The sequence below is a fragment of the Mytilus galloprovincialis genome, chromosome 2 (assembly GCF_965363235.1).
Source record: "Mytilus galloprovincialis chromosome 2, xbMytGall1.hap1.1, whole genome shotgun sequence".
Classification (NCBI taxonomy): Eukaryota; Metazoa; Mollusca; class Bivalvia; order Mytilida; family Mytilidae; genus Mytilus; species Mytilus galloprovincialis.
In genome coordinates, this window is record NC_134839.1 from 39,806,254 (window position 1) to 39,828,403 (window position 22,150).

General features: G+C 31.8%; 1 protein-coding gene across 2 annotated transcripts in view; it reads left to right on the forward strand.

Moving 5' to 3' along the window:
• Positions 1 to 359: 359 nt before the first annotated feature.
• Positions 360 to 22,150, forward strand: part of LOC143063580 (uncharacterized) — a 43,095-nt gene continuing 21,304 nt past the window's right edge. Inside the window, exons 1-5 of one of the 2 annotated variants that reach the window (XM_076235799.1) lie at positions 360 to 1,912; positions 11,048 to 11,218; positions 11,924 to 12,214; positions 13,330 to 17,070; positions 20,787 to 21,086. In XM_076235799.1, the coding sequence (XP_076091914.1) occupies positions 17,001 to 17,070; positions 20,787 to 21,086 (370 nt within the window). In that variant the 5' untranslated portion in view covers positions 360 to 1,912; positions 11,048 to 11,218; positions 11,924 to 12,214; positions 13,330 to 17,000. The remainder of the gene's footprint in view (positions 1,913 to 11,047; positions 11,219 to 11,923; positions 12,215 to 13,329; positions 17,071 to 20,786; positions 21,087 to 22,150) is intronic. The other variant, XM_076235800.1, reaches the window with a different exon arrangement.

Consider the following 22,150-nt stretch of genomic DNA (forward strand, 5'->3'; position numbering starts at 1 on the left):
AGTCTGTAAGTTAGACAGTGCCATCTTTCATTTCTTTTTTTATTTTCAATAATTTGGCTAATCAGGGGCAGAGGGAAAAAACAGACTTTCCTAACAAAAGCGGCGTGAAAGGTTATTTGAAACAATGGATGGTGTTTCTGAAGATTAATAATGTGCAGCAACAACATCATAATATTTGATACTGATACATGCATTTTATCTCTTGTATTACCAGAACATAAAGTAAGTGAATATAGTTGTTATTCTTAGAAATTTAAATGTAGGTTTCGAACTGTCCAATTTCGGATTTTCTTTAAATAGTGCGCCAGAAAGGAAAATTTGTATTATGACGTCAGATTCAATTTTCTGAAGAAAGACAACTATTTTCTTCAAAACGAACGACAAAAAATATTAATGAAAGTTACTCATAACTTTTTTGAAAGGTCGGTGACATACATTTTTTTTGCTTTATTTTTAAGAGTACACATGGCACCTTCTTGAAATTTTTACGAAGAAATAATTGGTAGATATTTTTTAATACTCGAAACGTTTTTCATTTTTACGTTTTATTTTGGCGGGACTGAAATAAATCATATTTCTAAAGATCAAAACAATAAAAGTCTTAAACTCTTGACACTGTATTGGATAGACACAAATCTACTGTTTAACGTGAAACAAAAATTATGCTTGTAGGTTTGATGTAAAGGTTTTTTGAGAGTTTAGAAAACAAGCACATATTATGTAAATATTTGGGAAATCACGAAACTGAGGTTGCTATAGTGACAAAACTAAGTCGGTGACCCCCAATTTTTTTCATCATATTTTGCTCATCAAACACCTTCACATAAAATTGAAGGAAAGATCACTGGTAGAACTGAAAAGGCTGTTTTGTCTTTAACTAGTTATATTATTAAACACTGTGCTTGTTGTATTCATCTACTTGCCTTAATAAATATTTTTTTTATAACATTGCGTCTTAATCCTATTGAATCACCTGTAATCATTTGTATGTCATGATTTGATTGTTCTTCTCCTTGTGGGCACTTTGATTAGCAATAAAATATATTTGATTTGATTTATATGGCACACTCTTTTTTATAAAATAATATTTTCATATCTCATAAACTATGATACTGAATAACACGAAAATGATTGAAACTGATAAAAAATGCTAGTTTTAAAAAAAGGGGAGGGCTAAAAAAATTTGTCACGTTTGCTTATATCTGTGCATAAATCATATATGATCGATTAATTTGTTTTATCATTTGATTTTGCCATGTGATGACTTTCTTTTTTAATTTTCCTCGGAGTTCAGTATTTTTATGTTCTGCTATGTTAACATCTGGGTACAATAAGTGAACCATTGGGTGACTACCTAATTGATCTATATAACTTTTTACTGATAACTTTAAGATAAATTAGTGAAAAAGATTGTAAATCCTTGCTAATTATGTCTCAGAGGGATGGTCATGCTGAGAAGTCCATTCTGCTCTCGGATTAATGACATCTAATCATTTTAACATGCATTAAGTATCCTGTCAAGATGTCGTAAAACTTGACCATCCCTAAATTTGAAGATAAGAAACATCAGTACTTTCATGTTCTACAACTAAAATCACACGAGAATATTACAATACCTGACATATAATATTGAATTAACCGTTTGTTACAGATTTCATTATATTAATTATATTAATAGAATGGCATATGATGCGAACTTTGATGGTTTCCTCCGTGTCGCTCAAACCATTGTTAATGACAATGTGCGAGCTTTAAACGGCGATGATACTTCAATGGATGTAATTGAAATAGCTATAAGTCAACTGAATGCCCTCTGGAGGAATGTTGGAAGAATGAACACTTTATATCCCCAATGTGATGGACTGTTGGAAGACCTTCAGAGTTTAATTCGCTGTATAGAAAATATGAAAAGGTTCGTGATATTTTGATTTTATTAGGCATCTTAGTTGTATTTAAAACTGTGTAATAGTTGAAGGAGGACTTATAATTCATTAAAGACCTCCACGAGTTCATTAATAACCCATGCATGTATTATCATGGCAGCCCTAGGTTCAATATCAGTCCAAGAGCCGCATGGCTCGAAAAACTAATATTGATCATGACCGAGGGCTGATAATACATTGGATATGAAAAATGACATGTTATGATCTTTTTATCATATGTGTAAAAAATGGAAAATTTAACAGATTCATATATTGATCCTAATACATGGTTCCAAAATAGAAGTTCAAAGATTTAAAAGTTCACGGACGTCGGACCCCAGATTTAGTGCATTCAATATGAAATCTTTATATCATATGCCTCAACAGAGAAGAAAAATATTTTACTATGGACAGTTCGACAAAATAAATAATTCAACAATATTCATAATGATCACTATTTGGAAAACGGTCAACTTTTTTTAAAGTAACTTTCTAAATTATGCTTGAAACTTTTAAAAATCATCCGCATTTAATTAATATTTTTTTTTGTATTATTATTATTTTACACAATATACTTTCTAGTATCCAAATAATTGTTTTGTATACTTCTTTGAAATGTTTTTCACTGAAAACGTAGCATTGAGGTGTATTTTCCGGAACTTACCGAGTATTACCGGAATGCCATGTGATAACGTTACGGAAAGGTACATGGCGTACGGAAAGGATTAAAAGTATATTATTTCGCATATGCTACAATTAATACAGCATATGCTATATAAACTACAGTTTAAGCTATAATTTATGTACCCTATGCTGTAAATAATGTCGCTTAGGCTATAATATATAGCATATGCTGTAATTTTATACAGCATATGCTACAATTAATACAGCATATGCTATATAAACTACAGCTTAAGCTATAATTTATGTACCCTATGCTGTAAATAATGTCGCTTAGGCTATAATATATAGCATATGCTGTAATTTATACAGCATATGCTATAATTAACACAGCATATGCTATATTAAATGCAGCCTATGCTGTAATAAATAGCATGGAGTTTACGTTAATTTAGTGTTGTTATCAATCAGCAATATTCATATGTAATTTAGTCTAAGTATATGATAAGATATCTTATATTACATATAAGATATTTTATATATAAAAATTACCCCCTTTTTTGTGGAAAAAAATGGTTGGTTATATAGGGCATCAGTGAGGCAGGACTCGAACGGGTCCCATCTTAGGACAATCAATTCCCCCCCCCCCCCCTTATGAGAATTTTTAATACGCCGCTGTAAATCATTAGTATATAAATACTATAAATATTATTTTTGTTGGCATTACTAGATTAGCTTAGATCCTTTATAAGATAACTCATAGTACATTAGTGTTCTCCATTAATACAAATCATACAATAATATATTTTATATTTATAATCTTTATTTGCAAAACAAACAAAAAACAATTTTGGTTATGGCAAATACATAGACAAAACAAACATAATGAAAAATCGACAAAATTATAAAAGATATGATAAAAACAGTTACAAAAAAAAACCATTTCAAAGTTTCACATGCAGTATATATATATAGTAATACAATTGCACTCACAATTATAAAAGCTGTTTCTTAATTCTAATGCATCTCTAATCAATTTGTATAAATAATTACACTCAGTAACATTTTGTAGATTCAAAAGTTTAGAAAATGAAAAAAAGATAAATATATGAATCTTTTTAATCTAAACCATACATGCCATATAAAGATTGGGGAAAAATTTGCCTTATATCTTTATATTTATCACCATGATCACAAGCTGTCAATTAGAAAGTCATATCAGAGGGAACAAGTGTATGAAGTTTCATTTTCATTGGAATCACCAAAAACTACCGCGACCAAAAACTTTAACCTGAAGCGGGATAGTAGTCCGAGATTACTCTGACGTCCAACGGCTGTTTTTCCAGACAGGCTGGACAATAGTCCGCTATTACTCTGACGTCCAACGTTGGAAGTCAGAGTAATCTGTGACTATGGGCCAGACGGACGGACGAACGGACGACCGGACAAACGAACCCACATGCCAGAAAACACAATGCCTATAAATGGGGCATAAAAATATCAGTTTACTTTCCACAGCTCCAGATTAGATTTTTTTGTAGTTGTGAATCAGATTGCTGATTATAATATCTTATTAGACTATTTAAAAAAAAAACACTTTTATTTGTCAAATTATTTGTTTGTAAAGTGTTTAAGTATCCATATTTCTATGTATTAACTTTGATTTCCTTTAAGCACCTGCCCTTGGTGACTCCTGCATATGAGCAACAATACTAGTTATTCATACTCATCAGCCACAGGAAGACCTTGACTAAAAAAATTATGTTTATAATTGATGTAAAGCTGCTTCTGGTGCATGGTCAATAAACACTAAACATACAGGTTTACGTGACTACATGTATTATTCACTCAATTTATATTTCATGTTTTCTTCAGATGTTTTTCTTTTTCTTGTTCCTTTTCTTTTATATTGTGTATCGTAATTGTTTGATATATAAAATCAAAGTACTGAAGTGCTAAACATCTGGGGCCGTGTCAACGAAGCTGTCCTATGACTAGGACATGTCTTAGGATGGTCTTAGGACACGTCTTAGCCCTAAGTCAGGTTAACGAAAGTCTCCTAAAATAAGATATGTCCTAAATTTGGTCCTAAAGTTAGGATATACAAATAGGTGTCTTAGGATAGTCCTAAAGGTTAGAATGTCCTAAAACGTAATAAAAACAAAAAATATATAGCACAAACTCAATACTAAAAATACTGATACAATATTAAATTATCATACTGTTATTAGATTTGAATTAATAAATCAAAAATATTTTCAATATTTGTTAAAGATTGAATTTTATTACATTAAATTATTTCGTGCTGTTTATTTTGAAGCCTAAATAATACTATCATTATAAGCAACATTTTTTGCGACCAACCAAAACGTTGCAATATTAATTTAAATATGGGAAAAAGTTGACTTCTTTTTTTTTTTTTAACTAATCCTGATTCGATACATGTAATGAAATCGAGTGGACCTAAGTACAAAACTAGTTGCAGCACGAATATCTCATTTAACAAAGTTTTGTGACTATTTACTTTTTTTCCCGTATTGAATTCATTTATATCTTTTGTCATATCTTTAAAATAACGTATTTATTAGTATTACGTTAAAACTTTAACTTTTATTTTGCGATAATTGATTCCATATAACACAATGGCAGTCAGCAGGGTTAAAGAACATCAGTTGTTCGACCTGTTAGTCAAATGCGTTTTGTTTAAATATACTTTTTCACTCTTTTGGTCTTTTGGAAAATGTTGTTTGTGCTGTTTTTAGACCCTTCTACAACGAAATTTGTTTGACATGCACACGTATAAAAACTGCGGTTTTTATCCAACGCAGTCATAGGTTTGAACGTAGTTTTCAATTTAGACTCGTTTATATATATATATATATATATATATATATATATATATATCCTGACTTAAAGAAATTTTATTTTGTCAACTTGACTGTTAGAGAGAGTTACAAGTAAATAGATTCAAAAGGACGTGTTTTGAGGTGATATGATTGACTTAAACTCTATCTGATATAAATCATTATTAACTAGTGAAACAAGTAGAATTCTGCCTAAGCTTGTAGTATACTTAAACTTGCTATGAGGAACCTATATTTTGCTCATTGTTGAAGTTATGAACTCAGTTTGACTGTAAGATGAAGCAGTACCAAAAAGGCATCGTGTCATAGCTTTAATCGTCCGGTATTGTTTTTGATTTTGCCTAAACAAGATTTACTCCATACCCCTTCCATTTCATTCTTATTAACATTTTCCATAATACTAACTTAAAAAATAGTCTATCTGTAACAAATGACTTCTAAAGTATTCAAACAATTTTGGCTTCAACGGCAGTAAGCAGAAGTAAAAGTAAACAAAAAACATAAACGTTGAAACTACTTTATTTTTAAGTCTCTTAACATTTCAGAAAAATGACAACAATGACATTTTATTTTCCCCCCTTGTTGTTCAATTGTAATAGTTAATTAACTATCAGGCTAATGAATTCAACCCACTTCTCTGTCAAAGCAACTAAGCTCCGCCTTTTCACGTGAAATTGACTACGATCGACGTGAAAATCAATAGTCTGTGCATACTATTTTCGCATTGTGCAGTTAAGGTAACACGATACCGAATGGCATATCTCCCGATTTCCAAATTTTAGGCATACGTGTACTTTGAATCGAGTTACATCGGAATATGTAATAAAAATGGGGGTCACCATTTTTGTTTTTTTTGTAATTTTCATAGGAAAACGTAACCCGAATAATTCAGTCGTTATATTGCGCTGATCTACGAAGGCTACATCTCCTCGTGTGGGAGAAAATCGGACACGGAAGGGCTTGAATTATTCGAGTTAAGGAAAACGTCAATTTTGGCGACACTTGGGTATAAAGGGAAATGCCTTTTTTCGGCTTACCTTTCAAGTTAGATTTTCCAATGGATGGCTATTTTCTTATATACGGAGAAAAACAAAAAACTAACATAATATCCAGGATTGCATAGTGAATCCATACACGTATAGAAACTCATATGTCACCATCCTTGTTTTTCAAATAAATGGCTTCAAAGTTGATCGATAGACCTAGAATTTGACCAAAAACGTGTGACGTTATAGTGTACGGAATATAACGTTATTTCTTCTCAGAGAAATGGAGAACAAAATATGTGTCGGGATCTGAATGAGTATATTTTATTTCATTTCCCCTGTCGTAAAGTTCATAGTAATGCAATATAAAATTCTAATGAATCAGATATAATTTTATTTCGTCCTGCACATGGAATTTCACTCATATGAAACGAGCATATACTTGAAACTTGCATGAACAGGTTCCATGTGAATCTTATGATTATAGTTCATGCATGAATCACCGGAATTTTGTACACGTTAAATTCACGTAAATATTTGAAATAAAATTATTTACGTAATATAAAATTTGATTAAAACGATAAAAAATACCTTCAGATTTTTGTTAAGTTAACGTGAAAATTAAATGAAACATTTCACGTGAGATTCATCCGAATTACTGATTTTTTAACTGCATCATATTAGACAATGGTGGTATCATCACTGCATCCTGTGATGCAGAAATAGAGTATTTTAAAAAATTTGATTCATTTAACAGTTTTTTATTTCCTCGGTTTGATGGTTGTTTAACGTTCAGTGGCAAATAGTTCATGCATGTTCGGGACGATACAATACAATTTTGAAAACAGTTGTTTATAAAAGACACATTTGATGCACCAGTCAAAAAAGATTAAACATTCTGTTATTTGTGAAAATTATATAAAAAATTATGAGGAAAAATAATGATCATGATAAAATACACATTCCAAAAAATAAAATAACAAAACTCCAAGAAAAATTCAAAACGAAAAAATCCCTTATCAAATGACGAAATCAAAAGCTAAAAACATCAAAAGAATGATAAACAGCTGTCATATTCTTGACTTGGCACATACAATACATGTAGTATAGTGTACTCTGCGTGGTGTAAATGTGTTACTGGTTTGCTCAGCAAGTCGGACAAACCTTGCAAACTGTTAACCCGAATAATTCAGTCGTTATATTCCGCTTACTACATTAAGTAAGTGGGAGAGATCGATTACGGGGAGGGACTGAATTATTCGGGTTAGCGAACTGTATGCCAAATTTCAAAAATTTCAACATTCTGTCATTTGTGAAAAATTATTTACATAACAAATCTTGAGATCATATATGCATTCTTTATATAAGTAAAACAACTGCGAAATTTAAAAGTTCCAGCTTGAAATTCAACCTGTATCATATGTAAGCCGGAGTCTGTACCCTGTGTGCCTTTGTATTTATCAAAATGCCTAATCCAGCAACCTGTCATGAAACAAAAAAGAAACTCCAGACGATATGCGCACCTATAATATGAGTAGTAACACCAGGTACATAGTTTTAAAGCTGAAGCAAAACTACTGTAGTCCTAAATAATTAGCCGAGTTAACCCTATATATGTTGCTGTCCATCCTGAGTAGACGTGGTTTATACGATTACAAAGCTGGCACTGTATTTTAAAATATTTCCAAAACTATTATATCGAATTTACTCTGTACAGACCAATGAATTTCAGAGACTGTTTACACAAGGAACACAGGAAAAGTTATTCGGTTAAATAACCACTTTTTTACATTCCATACAAACAAACAATTTTCTGTACGATTTTCAACGTCTGCTTGTATTGTGCTTTTCCCCCTAATTATATCCGTATTCTCATCCAAATAAATTTCAGTTTTGTCCGAGCGATGTTTTTGATGACCATTTTAAAACGAATTAATAATTGTAAAATTCCCCGTTTTTTTCACACATCATCCTAAGCTTCTATAAATTAGATTTCTACTTTCAAAACAAAATTTCATGGGGATACGGCGTGAATACATGAATAAGTACTTATTGCAAAAATAAACCAAGGTTTACTTTTATAAATTGTTATTTGGATGCAGAGTTGTCTCATTGGCACTCACACCACATCTTCCTATATCTATACCAAGAATAAAAATAAAGTGATAAAACTGTGTCTGTTAACTTATGCATAAGAACATATATAGATAAGCTAGACTTGCTACAATTCCCTTTCTAATATTTCTCTCTTACTAATTTATATGTAAACTGATAAGTGCCAGCCTACTGATTGCCCTTCCTCCTGCAGATGTCAGTATAATTGTAATCTCCTAGTTATAGCAGTAAAATTATTAAAGGGGCAAAATTGAAAAAAATAATAATAATTAGGAAGGGACATATAGCAAGTCTAAGATAAAGCGTGCAGATGCTTAAGTATCAAAGAAACAGAATATTTAAAAAGTAAAGTAATACTTTTTAAAGATTAACAATGAGCAGAATGATTGCCGGAAAACGATAAAACAATCTATGTCAAATAACCGCTACGTATGACATCAAAACTCTCGGCACTCTGCATGTAGGGAAAGTTACCGTTAAAAATGCCGCACAAAACCCGCTGCATTAGCTTATATGTGTGAACGTTATTCGATAACGTCAGGAACGATAACTCATGGCGTAACGTTATACATTTCTTAAAGTCATAAGAAACCTCAAATTAAAAAAAAATGATGCATATGTTTTTTATAACTAAATGGATAGTTTTCATTATACAACTTATGTACATATACTTTTTTCTGAGGAAATTTTTTTAATTTGTCCACATTTAGAAGAAGTTTACTTATTTTTAATTGCTTGCTTCCAGGAAGCAATTCGCCGAAATATTTTCCGTATGCATAGTGACATGAGCGTAACCCTCCTCGTAAAAATCCGGTGATCGCAATACGCATGGATCTGTCATTAAAATAAACAACTATCTGATTGTACATGTTAAACACGTGCTCATTACCCATGCTTTTTGTTATTTATTTACTATAAGGTGACAATCGGTAAACTTCGGCTTCAAAACACGGCATTTAATGAGCAGCCATATTTGTTAAATCATAACAGACAGAGAGAAAAAAAAATACGATTATACCATATCTTTGCGTAAAAAATGATAAAATCGTGCACAGAGGACTAAGTTTATGATATATACATGCATTGGTTCAAGAATTGGATAAACATTATTTTTCACCACTCACTCGTTTCATATGACTTTTAACTCGACATGTCTTATGGGCCGAAAGAAAAAGTTCTGGAAAAAAAGCATGCTGAAACTTTGGGTTAGGTGAATAAAAATCTTTACAGGTAGCATCAAGGTAGATTTAAATCTAACAATACCAACTGGTCAATTTAAATGTCCCTATTGTGTTGTCAATTTTAAAAACAGGTTGAGCTATAGGTAAAGTTTTACAGTAACACCTATAGTCAACTCACTGTAATTGGTTTGAATGTCATTCAATTGTTTCTCGATTTTAACCCTGGCTCGGTGAGGGTTGGAACCAGAGTACGTGGGGGTTAACTCAAGTGGTTCAAATAAAATCGTATTGTTGAAACCCGAGTAAGTTGATTAAACTCGAGAGTTTCAAATGAACTCGGCCATGGATGCATGGGTTCCGATCAAATTTTGGAACCTCGTCATGATCGTAATTACGGAACATACCGAAATAACCGGATGTGTACTTAATTGTCAAGAAAATGACATGTCCGACCATGTGAATAACAAATATGTCAGTTTTTACGGGTTTTGCTGCTTAAAAACAAATAAAAAGAAAAGAAACGAAATCTCCGCGACTGTTTTCACCAAATAAAAATTAAAAAAATTAAAACTGAAAACTGAAGAGTAAAAATACTCACAAGCAATAAACATTTCAGTTTAAGTTACAATCAATTTTAAAATAGTAGGATTTTTATTCATGAGAGGGCCGTTGGCTATACACGCGTAACTGTTATATACATGTTAGGCTTGAAAATCATAAAATTCTCATGTAAAGTAAACGATTTTTTTTATCAGTAATTATTATCGCGTTTTAATGCATAGTATGTGTAATTGATACATCATCATGAACATGCATGACATATTTTGCCACTTGATGTTAAGCAACCAACAATCAATCAATTATAATTTCATTTTTTAACACCTTAACTTTTACTTGTGTTAATGACCAAGTGAAAGAACAGTGAACAGGAGTTCAATTAATAACCTGAAAGCAATAGGAATGAATCAATATGACTTTAAAGATAGCATTGAATTTTTTTTATAGTGGGTATCAACACTTTTTTATCACAATATCCATATGATAAATTATTGTACAAGTTATAAGTGAAATTAAGCCTTAGTTTGTACAAATTGTAATTTGTACAAGCACTTTTTGTCAAAATACAAATTATAATTTGTACAAAATGATAACTTGTACACAATGCCAAAAATAAAAGTATATTATAACAACTATATGATGGAAAAATGATACTGTTCTGCTCATACACTGTCAGTCTGCTCTAGAGGAATTGCTCTTATAAAAGAGTTAAAGAGTTATTACTAGAATCAAGACGGAATCCCGCAAATGGTATATTGTTGAACTGTTAAAAAAAATACTTTTGCCTTGTCTGTTTACAGTTCGCAGCAGGAGCATATCGGTATAAGACTGGCTAAATTTGGAGATATTGGACGACCTAGATATCTCATTTCCAGAGAACAACTAGAATTTTTAACAGAAATGGGATTTTCCATGAAAACTATGGCAAGCCTTCTTCATGTGTCGGTCTCAAGTATCAAAAGAAGATTGAGGTATATATAGTCTTTAAGTTCCAAATTTTTCACCACTTGATCGAAACACGCTCAGATTTTTCCGTCCATAGCCTGCCCTGACCTGGAGGTCAGTTTTCGACAACAGGCGAATTAATAAGAATAAGAAATTGTATGCATGTAAGGAAACGCAAGAATAAAAGGAAATATAAAGTAACAAAGACTGGTGAGACTGACGAGTAAATTAAAATGATAAAAAAAAAATGTAAAAGATAACAATGTTAAAATCTTTATATAGACTTCCAAAGGTATAAAACAGAAAAAGCAGAAAAAGGACACACAATGAGAGGTCTGCAAAAATTACACATCAATAGAAATACCACTTTCTGTGGAGGAAAGACACATTAAGAGGGGGGTGTAAACGCACATCAAGGGAAATAATTCAGGACGTTGTCAATGTGAATGGTCAAAAAGTGTCGAGGCTACTGGCAACTTGATATTGTATTTCTCCATTACCTTCAGAAATTGCATTTAACTTTCACACAATCTATAAAAACTGAGTGCAAATGCGTATAACTTTAATTTTATTTTTAAATTTCCTTTATGTTATAAAATGACGGAAGAAAGAAATATCTTCTAAAATAAGAGAGAACACAGGGGAGATGTGATGCATACATTACAATACGTCTAATTAGTTATTAATTCTTGCATTCAGTAGTGATAACTGTCGTTTTTTTTTTTCTTAAGTTCATACAGGATTAGCCTGCGGAGGAAATACGCTGATATTTCGGACGATGATTTGGATGAAAATGTTAGAAGAGTCACCAAATTTAATAGTTCTATTGGACAGCGAATTGTCCAGGGAATTTTAAAATCAGAGGGAATATTTGTTCAGAGAGAACGGATAGCCGAGTCACTAATTCGTGTTGACGAAGCTGGAGTGGCAATGAGGTGGTGCAGAATTATTCGAAGGCGATCATATAGGGTGTCAGGACCAAATGCTCTATGGCACATTGATGGCAACCATAAACTTATAAGGTAAATAACATATATGAAAATCATATATGTAATATGAATGTATAAAATCATAAAAATGTACTTAAGATGCGTTTTATACACTTAAAGTACTCAATATTTTTTTCGTAAATATCTTAATAGCCGAGAGGTAAGCGATCCATGAACCTTTCTTGTTTTATGTGTATTTTGCAAACAATACGGTTAAGTAATACATGAACGTGTTACCAGATATACTGTCAGATTTATTACAATCTGTTATATTGTTGCATATTAATCGATTGATTGATTGACTGATTATGTAACGTGTACAGTAGTATCGGCTTTTCAGAATTTTTACAAAATCTAACGGTTCTAGACACAGTGGCTGTCGAATAGATGTAGAAGCTATGAACTATTTCCTTATCAACTTGTCGGACTACCAGCCACTTCTATCACGTAGCTTGCCCATTGAGCAGTTAAAATACTATAAACGTAAATGTATATTTAACTTGAAATATAAATAAACTAATCCAGATTCGATTTGAATTTCACAGTAACCAAAAGTTATTTGTCATATCAGGAATATGACACTTCTCATGCTTCTTGTCCATTCGTTTTTGATGTGTTTTGTTGATTTTGCCATGTGATTATTGACTTTCTGATTAGATTTTCCTCTCAGTTCAGTATTTTTGTGATTTTACTTTTTTTTGTCAACTAAGACTTCTCTTTTGTCTTTGTTTTTCGTGTAATATTTATACCAGTTTTTAATTAAAATTAGGTGAAATATTCCATATTATATAGTCGTGTATTAAAGCATCGTTAAATTTATAGCGCTATCTTGTGTCATTATTGGACACCTAAATTCTAAACGCTTCAATGTGACTGTGACCACGATCGGCTAAAAGGACATTGAAGAGTGATCTGTTATAGTAAACAAATAAAGCGACTTAAAGCCTATGAAGTCGAAAAATTAATATGTCTTCAATACAACTATCTGTCAGTTATGATATTGCTAGGGCATCATTTTAAGTTACGAAATTGTAAAAATTCAAAGCACTTTGTTCTAAATAGTTATAATAAAAACGACATTGTATTAATCCAAAGTTTCATTAAACTGCTAATTCGTTTATAATGATTATTTATATTTGGTTTTATAGATGGGGCATGGTGATTCACGGCGGAATTGATGGATTTAGTCGGGCGATCGTTTTCTTGCGTCTTGCTCTTGACAATAAAGCATCAACAGCGTTTATTCCGTTTGCAGACGCATGCCATGAGTTTGGGATACCATCTAGAATACGAACAGACCACGGTTTAGAAAACATAGACATAGCAGCTTTTATGATTGCTCAAAGAGGCCCAAACAGGGGATCAGTGATAACTGGTAAGAGCGTTCACAACCAGAGGATAGAAAGATTATGGAGGGATATGTTTAACAGTTGTACTCACGTTTTTTATCATCTTTTTTATTTCCTTGAAAGAAGTGGATACCTTGATATGACCAGTGAAATTCAGTTATGGTGCTTACAGTATGTGTATAAACCTCGTATCCAGGCTGCTTTAGGGGTGTTCAAGGAAGGGTGGAATAACCACCGGCTAGGTTCCGAACATGGACAAACTCCGATGCAACTTTTTGTTAGGACCGTTCTTCAGCAAGTCGGCCAGGGACACCGTGGAATAGACGATTTGTTTTCCAACGATATGTTGAACGATGATGTTGATAATTACGGTATTGACTGGAATGGTCCCCTACCTGAAAATGACCAAGAAGCTATTGTTGTACCACAGATAGCGTGTCCCATATCACAAGAACGTTATAGACAACTAGAAGAGACGGTGAACCCCCTATCAGAAAATGATGGACTTGGAATCAGTCTTTATTTAAGATCATTGGCGTTGTGTGCTGACTAAATAATTATTAGCAATTAAGTCAAAGCAGAGCTCCATATAAGAATTCACGAAGTGGGGTTTTTACCCACCATTTTCTTATGTAATTGGGTGATAAAGTTTTTGAATTGCATCATCAATTCCAATTCACCCCTCAAGCACATATCAAATTGTTTTTTTTTACAACCACGCTCCTTAATGTATTGGGGTTTTTCATCAACACAATAATGAATATTCAGGCAATATCAACCCCAGATATTTTTATTTCATCTTAAATATGTTTCTTTCTTTGAATATATATATATGTGTGCTAGCTGTTTCATTCACTGACGAGCAATTGTACGTTTAAATTGTGTCCCGTTTCAAACGTTCTGACAGTTTTGTATTTTCTCACAATTTATATAAACTATAAAAAACGAATATGTGTATTCACTCAACTAAAATGAAAAAAAAAGTATGTAAACTAAAATTACACTTGTCAATGAATGTTTTTGTTTAATTCAATTTACATAAATCTAGGTTAAGTTGTCCCTTATTAGAACTTTTGGTTTCTGATGCATTCCAACTACATATCATGTCATAATTGATTTGGCCTTTCACTTTTTCCAACTGATTTAGTTTTTGACGAAACCCCGTTATTAGTCCAAATACTTATGACGTTTGGCTAGGCAATTTATTATTTTCTGGGACGTTATTAGCAATGTCAACTTCTCGTTAATGTACGCAAACACGTACGCCCGTGAATTTGATGGCACTTCCTAAAAACACTAGATGAGTCTTGTTATAATCATAAATTTCCCTCAGCTATTCAAAAGAAGCTGAAAACATGCTTCTATTCAATATTTTTACCGGACATTAACTTTCGTTTTAATTCATTGTATGTAATGATAAATCCCGAGAAATTCGAATAGAATATGACACGATGACACACGCTAATTGGATAAACGCCGAGAATATTGAAATGTTTTCATAAACACGTGTACCTTTGAGCAAAGGAAAATTCCAACAGGACCCAATTCAGCTACTTGACGCAGGGCTCTATTTTAAGAACGAAAGGACATTTCCAATTATAAATATAATAAATATAGATTTACGCGACGACTGAAAACAGATAAGGGTAAATAACTCAAACGGTAAAGAATAAAAGCATTGAAAACTCATGGCTTTAGCATATAATTGGGTTTTCCTTTGAATTGATTGGGTTATTGAACCCTGCAATGAGCAATTGCATTGGATTTTTAATTATTTTTATTGCGTGATCACGCAAATTTATACGCAGCTTATCTGGAGCTCTGGACTCAAAAGTGCTTTATTTGTTCAGATTTTTATAGCTATATTATGTATTGTACTATTTTCAGTAAATGTTGTAAAGAAAAAAGCTACGTGAAATCGAAAATAACTATAACTGCGAAAAATAAGTTGGTGCAAACTATAGTTAAAAGAACTGGGCGTCTAGTGTTCGTGATTTATTGTTTAATCTTGGTATGAACTATGTTTGGCCTTGACTGCACAAAATTATGTAAATATTCAGTTAGATGTTATAAAAACTCGTATAAAGGACCCGTATTTACAAACTTGGTATGCATCAATAAATGATTGTGAAAAACTGTGTATTTATAAACACCTGAAAACAGACTTTGTAACCGAGAGAACTATTTGGATTTTTTTTAATAGTAACTTACTTACAAAATTGAGAAGTGGTACTTTAAAACTGAATTTGGAATTAGGGAGATATAAAAATATTTCTAGACATGTGCGTCTATGTGAATGCTGCAATATGGGTTGTGTTGAAAATGAATACCACTTCGTACGTCTTGTATTTCCAGCCTAAACAACTGTGAAACAAGAATATTTCCCAAAATATTATTGTTTTTTGGCCAAATAATTTTAAACTTTTTCATTTTCAAGCAAAATCTATTCTTAATTTTGATTTTAGCTTATTTCCACTTATTTTCAAAAACCTTAAAAGATATCGACAAATTATTTTTATTAAATTGTTAGTTGCGACATGTCGTAACACTAAAATTTTGATTGCGAGGGTACGTTGACCGTAAATGGGAGTTTTCTCCACTTTTATATTTAGAATAATACGTAGAGTGATGTAAATCATTATCCATACATATTATAGACCTAGGGTCTTTTGATTTGAGGACCTTGGTTTACGACCTTGAAATTGAGGTCCAGGTCATAATCAAATTCGACGTTCTAGATTTTGACCTTTGCCCTAAATTCATATTTTTACATCATAAAGCCATAGGAATTGATTTTTTAACTGAATATAAATGTTTTCATATCAAAAGATATTGTTAGTGGTGGAAAGACCTTCAATTATTCTCTGAACAATTGGGTTTTAATTATATTATGTATTGTTCTCTGTTATCTGTTGTTTTGTCACATTGTATATACTTGTTTATGTATTGCCATAGCATGTTATTTATGCTTTCGCAAATAAAATATTCATTCATTCATTCAATTCATGAATCGTATGGTCTGTTTGGAGCAAGTGCCTGGTTCATCGGAGGGCGATATCAAGTGGGTGATAAACATGTCGGTCTCTTTATATTAGTATCATTTTCCTCTGATCGAATTGCTATCCTCGGGGATGCTAATTTAATATTAAGCAATGTGAAATAACGATTAAGTTTCCTACTCATATAATTCGCAATGTTTTGTTTTATGTGTACATGTCATGCTGTCCATCAAAGGCCCTTAATTGAAATGATAAATATTCTTTTCTGATAAACTCCATGGTCCCAGCTAAGGGAAATCTGTTAGAAAACAGGACACTATTGTTAGTTTAAGCGACGTCACATAGAGATCCAGATTTATTTAGATAAAGAACTGCTCGTTCTTATCGGGAACATGTATACATCCCTGCTCTTATTTCAATGTTGATCATTTGAAGTTGTGCATTAGAGGAGACGGTTCTTATCGAAATAAAATGTCGGACGACGGCAACAACAGAGAAGACGAAGAACAACATACGGAAGAGATATCTAGGCAGGGTCAAAGTAAGTTATTTTTACTGGTTATTTCAATTAATTTATGATGTAAGCAGAGACATATAATACAGATAATGTCTCTGATGTAAGGCAACTTGTAATCTTTTCTTAAAAATTAAAAAAGGTTGAATCCAAAAATTGTTTAAAATTTGTGTCCCGTTAAAATTTAGAATTTGAAAAAGAAGAAAAAAGAATTAAATATCACGAATTTATATACTTTTATCTATGTTAAAACACATTTAATTAACAACTTTTGAAAATTAATTTCTTCACCAAATAATAAACATTTGTTTTGGAAATATATAGACTGTATAATTATAATGCACTCCCTTAACAACGCCGGAGCGCGGTGAATTTGTTCTCTCCTATAGTTACTGACTCTGTTATTTTTAATGTTTAAATAATGTGGTGGAATTATGCACTCATTGTCCACTTTTTCAATACTTTAAAAAATTAATTATTTTTCATCTTATTTTACAATATTTTATAAAATTATCAATATATTAACAAAAGCCATTCATTCCGCGAGAAACCGCAATGTTATAATGGTTAAATAACTGGCACAGTAGTAAAAGCAAGATCATTGCCAGGTTACCGGACTGTGTAAGGGGCCGTGCAAAACGGCGAATCTAGGCCTACATTTATTAAGTAATATATAGTGAATACCAATGTTGAGTTCTGAATTGGTAAATATTTAATTCAGTTCAACCTTAGCTGTGGTATTAATGAAATTCAAAAGGGACCAACTTTTTTAGATATCGTGTAAAATATTATCACTCTCTAGTTAAACCCCTCCTTCCGGATATACATTTTCCACAGGTTCTAGGGTTCAAGATTAAGTTGACATATGTATATAGCAGTTTTATACTGTTGGAATTCATTTCACTCTTACATGTATGATTAACCTGGTCTCTGTTCAATTTAAGTGAAAGTTTAGATTTCTTTATATAATCCACTTATTGTAATGTATATAATCGTTTTCAAAATCCGTTTACATTTCTAGATAGAAATTTGTAGGGGGAGGGGGTATTATCAAATCAATCCAATTTTAAATATTCGAAATTATGAACTCTTGATAATTTATATGAACAAAATCTAAAACATGCAGTCTTAATGAAACTGGGAAGATAATTTTAAATGCACCTTAAGATAATAGAATTTGTGCTGATTTCATAATGATTAATGATGTCTTTTACCATGAATTTCTTAAGATATTTTTTTACTCTTCCTATCACTGATCATTACTTCTGTAATTAAAGTGTTCAAGATACGATTTTGACTTTTTCTGTTTGTCACATAATGATACTATCAATTATTTCATATTGGTTAAGAATGAGCTTCTCTTATTGGGTAACAAGGTCCGGGGCCACATGACATTCTGTATTCTTCTGTAATAAATTCCATCGGTCTTGAACAGAACAAAACGGACCAGAAAACCGGTCACATAATAAAATGTCAACTACATAACATAATTTTGTCAATTATTAAATAGTTGACGTTGGGACATTGTTGATACCATTTATACTTCACCATCTTAAACTATGTACTTTTTCTATAAAACTTTGATGATACTGATATATATATGCTAATTTATTTTGACACTACAAACATTTTCTAAATTTACCTCTTATAATTTATAATAAAAACCTGGAATTTATGTCATAGCAAGCAAGAACGTTTCAGTTATGCAGTTGACATAATATAAAGTAGGCTATAAAACATTAAGATAAATCTGAAACCATAGTCAATTTCTATTTAAAGCCTTTATAATATTAATCTAAATTGTATTTTCTATCTTTAAACAGAAAATTGTATGATTTTAGTATAAACATGATAAAGAACGTTATTTTACATTTTGAGAATTAAGAAAATGTCAATTCAGTTTCCTTGGACTGGTGGGAAAAGGGGGGGGGTGTGCAAATTGTCGATTTCCCTTGAAAAATAAGATTGAAGGAAAAAGGACATTTCGTTTCAAAAAAAAACTTGACTTCTATGGTATTAAAAAATAAATGATTTGATTTGTTGCTGAATAAATTCACAAAAAGACAGTTTTAAAGAGAAAAAACCAAACATAAATTCAAAAAAAAATATTAATGTGACTAAAGAGATACTAAGTACCTAAAAATAGATGTTTACCAACATTATCGACATCAAACATATAATTTGTACCTATTCTTTAAAATCATAACCCGAATAATTCAGTCGTTATATTGCGCTGATCTACGAAGGCTACATTATTATCGTATTTGTGTGAATTGAACACACGTGTTTGGTAAGACAATTACAAGACAGTTGCGCAGACTCATTATCCTGATCGCCGCCGGTTGGCTCTCTCTCACAGAGAGCAGGCGACGCGGCCAATGATCATAAGGAGTTCAAGCCCTCGTGTGGGAGAAAATCGGACACGGAACTGGCTTGAATTATTCGAGTTATTAAAATCACAGATCAGAATCTTACACTGGTTAATTAATCTTAATCTGCATGTATTCTAATCTAATAAAAATTCGTACTATTCCGATCAACATGTAAAATGTATTTTACATAATTCAAGCTTTTGCAAAAAGGGACATTAAAAACACATAGGTGTTTCTTTAAATAATTGTAATCGTGTTTCAAGAAATCAAACCTTTAAATTTTTATTAGGTGCCAAATTTCAGAGGCCGATTTAGCCCCCCCCCCCCCTTTTTTGGGAAAAAGGGAAAAAAAATGGTTGATTATATAGGTAATGACTGAAGCGTGACTGGACCGGACTCCCTCTTAGGCAGTCAGTGGGCCCCACTTATGAAAATTTCTAGATCTGCCAGTGCAAATGTCAAAGTAACGTGCTTGCCCAAAAAGAAGATAAACTGTAACATTTAAAAAGAATGTCAGTCATGAACTAGTTTTGTAATATAATAGGCGGTTAACATTTCTGTGGATGATTTAGAACTTTTCCCCGTAAAATAAAGTCTACCGATAGTCATAATGAGATAAAAAAAATATCTTATATAAATTTATATGCCTAGCATGTCGGATACAGTGCAAGGAGATTTGGTGTCACGATATCTCAGTAGCACAAGTTTGAATCCCCGCGAGGGAATGGCAAAAAAATTGCGAAATCAAATTTTCATATCTAACATTGAATTTGTTCAGTTGGAAAAAACTCCCTCTCGCAAAAAAGTCAAGCATTATAAACGCTTGAAGGCGATATATATACAAAATGTTCATATTATCTGGAATGAATCCATGATGATTGCATTCCATGTCAATGACATAATTATACAGACGCACAAGAAATATTTCATTGTATAAGAATTTGTCGTCAAGACTTCGAAGTTTTTGCAAGAAATACAACTTCTTAATCTTTATAGATGAAGTAATAGTATTATGTATAAAACAGAAGATGTGGTATGATTGCCAATGAGACGTACAACTGTTCACAAACGACCTAAATGACACAGACATTAACAAATATATGTCACCGTAGTCGACGTATACTTTGGCACATATCTGATCTCGTAGACGTTGTCAAGTCCAAAATACGCTTGACTTTAAAGTACTGAAAACCATAAAATAAAAGTAAAAAGATTTTATTTGGGAGATTTTACTTTTTTATCATGTTGCATGCAAAATCTATTAATTTTTGTTTGGTGAAAAGGTTGTATGATTTTTTTTTTAAATAATAAGATTCTTATTAGTTAGTACTTGATTTAAGTTGCACATATAGTTATATTTCTTTTACTCAGACTATCTCCAGCATATGAACACCATTTCATCAGCTATCACCAGAAGATTTCATGATCTTCAGAACAATCCACGCCATGCAAATGTGCTTGGAGAAGAATTAAGCAGGTCGTTCCTGTTTAATGTAAGGCGTTCAGCACAGAACCAAAGAGACAGAAGTGGAAGATCTGCAAGAAGAAGCTCTGCTGCAGATTTGAGGATAAGCTCTTCATTTAAGGCGCAAATAACGTGTTTGCAAGATCCATGTGTAACAAGGATAAACACAAATTTGCACCTGGACAGTTTGACTTCTGTCGGCTTAGGTATGTATTATGGTTATATCAACATTACTCTAGTGGAGACTGTATATAGTCAAAACAATAAAAAGCGAATTTGCACTATCTTCCATTTCATAGGGGACATTAGAAATTGGCAAGTGAAGTGTTTACATGATATCTATGAATTTTCAGTAAACATTGTAACGCTCTTTCGATGTTGGTTTATATTTCATTGTAATGCATTAATTATAAAAGTCTTAAAAGTCTGTACAATATAATCTAGATTCAATTTGACTTTTTTGGCAAATAGTTATGAAATAGGAAAATTATAAGCCCGGCATAAATCAGTCAGATGGAATAGAGTATTATTATTCTATTCATAATGATATTCTCACTACTACCAAAGTGAGTAGGGAAGCAATGGTAAATATATACGTGTGTATAAATATATATAATATATATATAATAAGGGCTCTGCGCAATGCTAGGCGGTGTTGTCGTAGAAGTTAGAAATACAAAGTACAGGTTCTAACCCCGGCGCCAGGGAGGAAGTAGAGAATCAAATCTACTCTAAACGTGGTCGTTAGGTTGATTTTCTAGGTACTTTATAATACACGACATTAATGAGGCATTTGAAAGATAAAGTTATTAAGCATGTTAGGTAAGTTGTTAAAAGTTTATATTAATGATTGAACATACAACATGTACAAGTAAAATGACGATAATTTCATACATAATGAATGATAATTTTTTCAATTAAGCCATTCAAATAAAATGAATATATATGTACACACAGAGACATGTATACTATTTATATGTCTCTGGTACACATCATAAGCTCCAACTGCAATTAAGGTGTTGTTTATATTTATCTTGAGTTTAGAAAAATTACTAATGTTTAAAGTCATAAGAAACCTAAAAAAAATATAATGCATAAGATATCCGACGTATTTAAATTTGAGTATATGTTTAAAACTATCATTTCGATAATCTTCAGAAGCATTATTTAATGTCAAGAGTTAAAAATTAATTTTATGGTTCAATAAATTCAAAATAAATAATAGCCATTCATTAATTGTTAGCAGTAAAAATCTGTCCTTTTGAGGGAC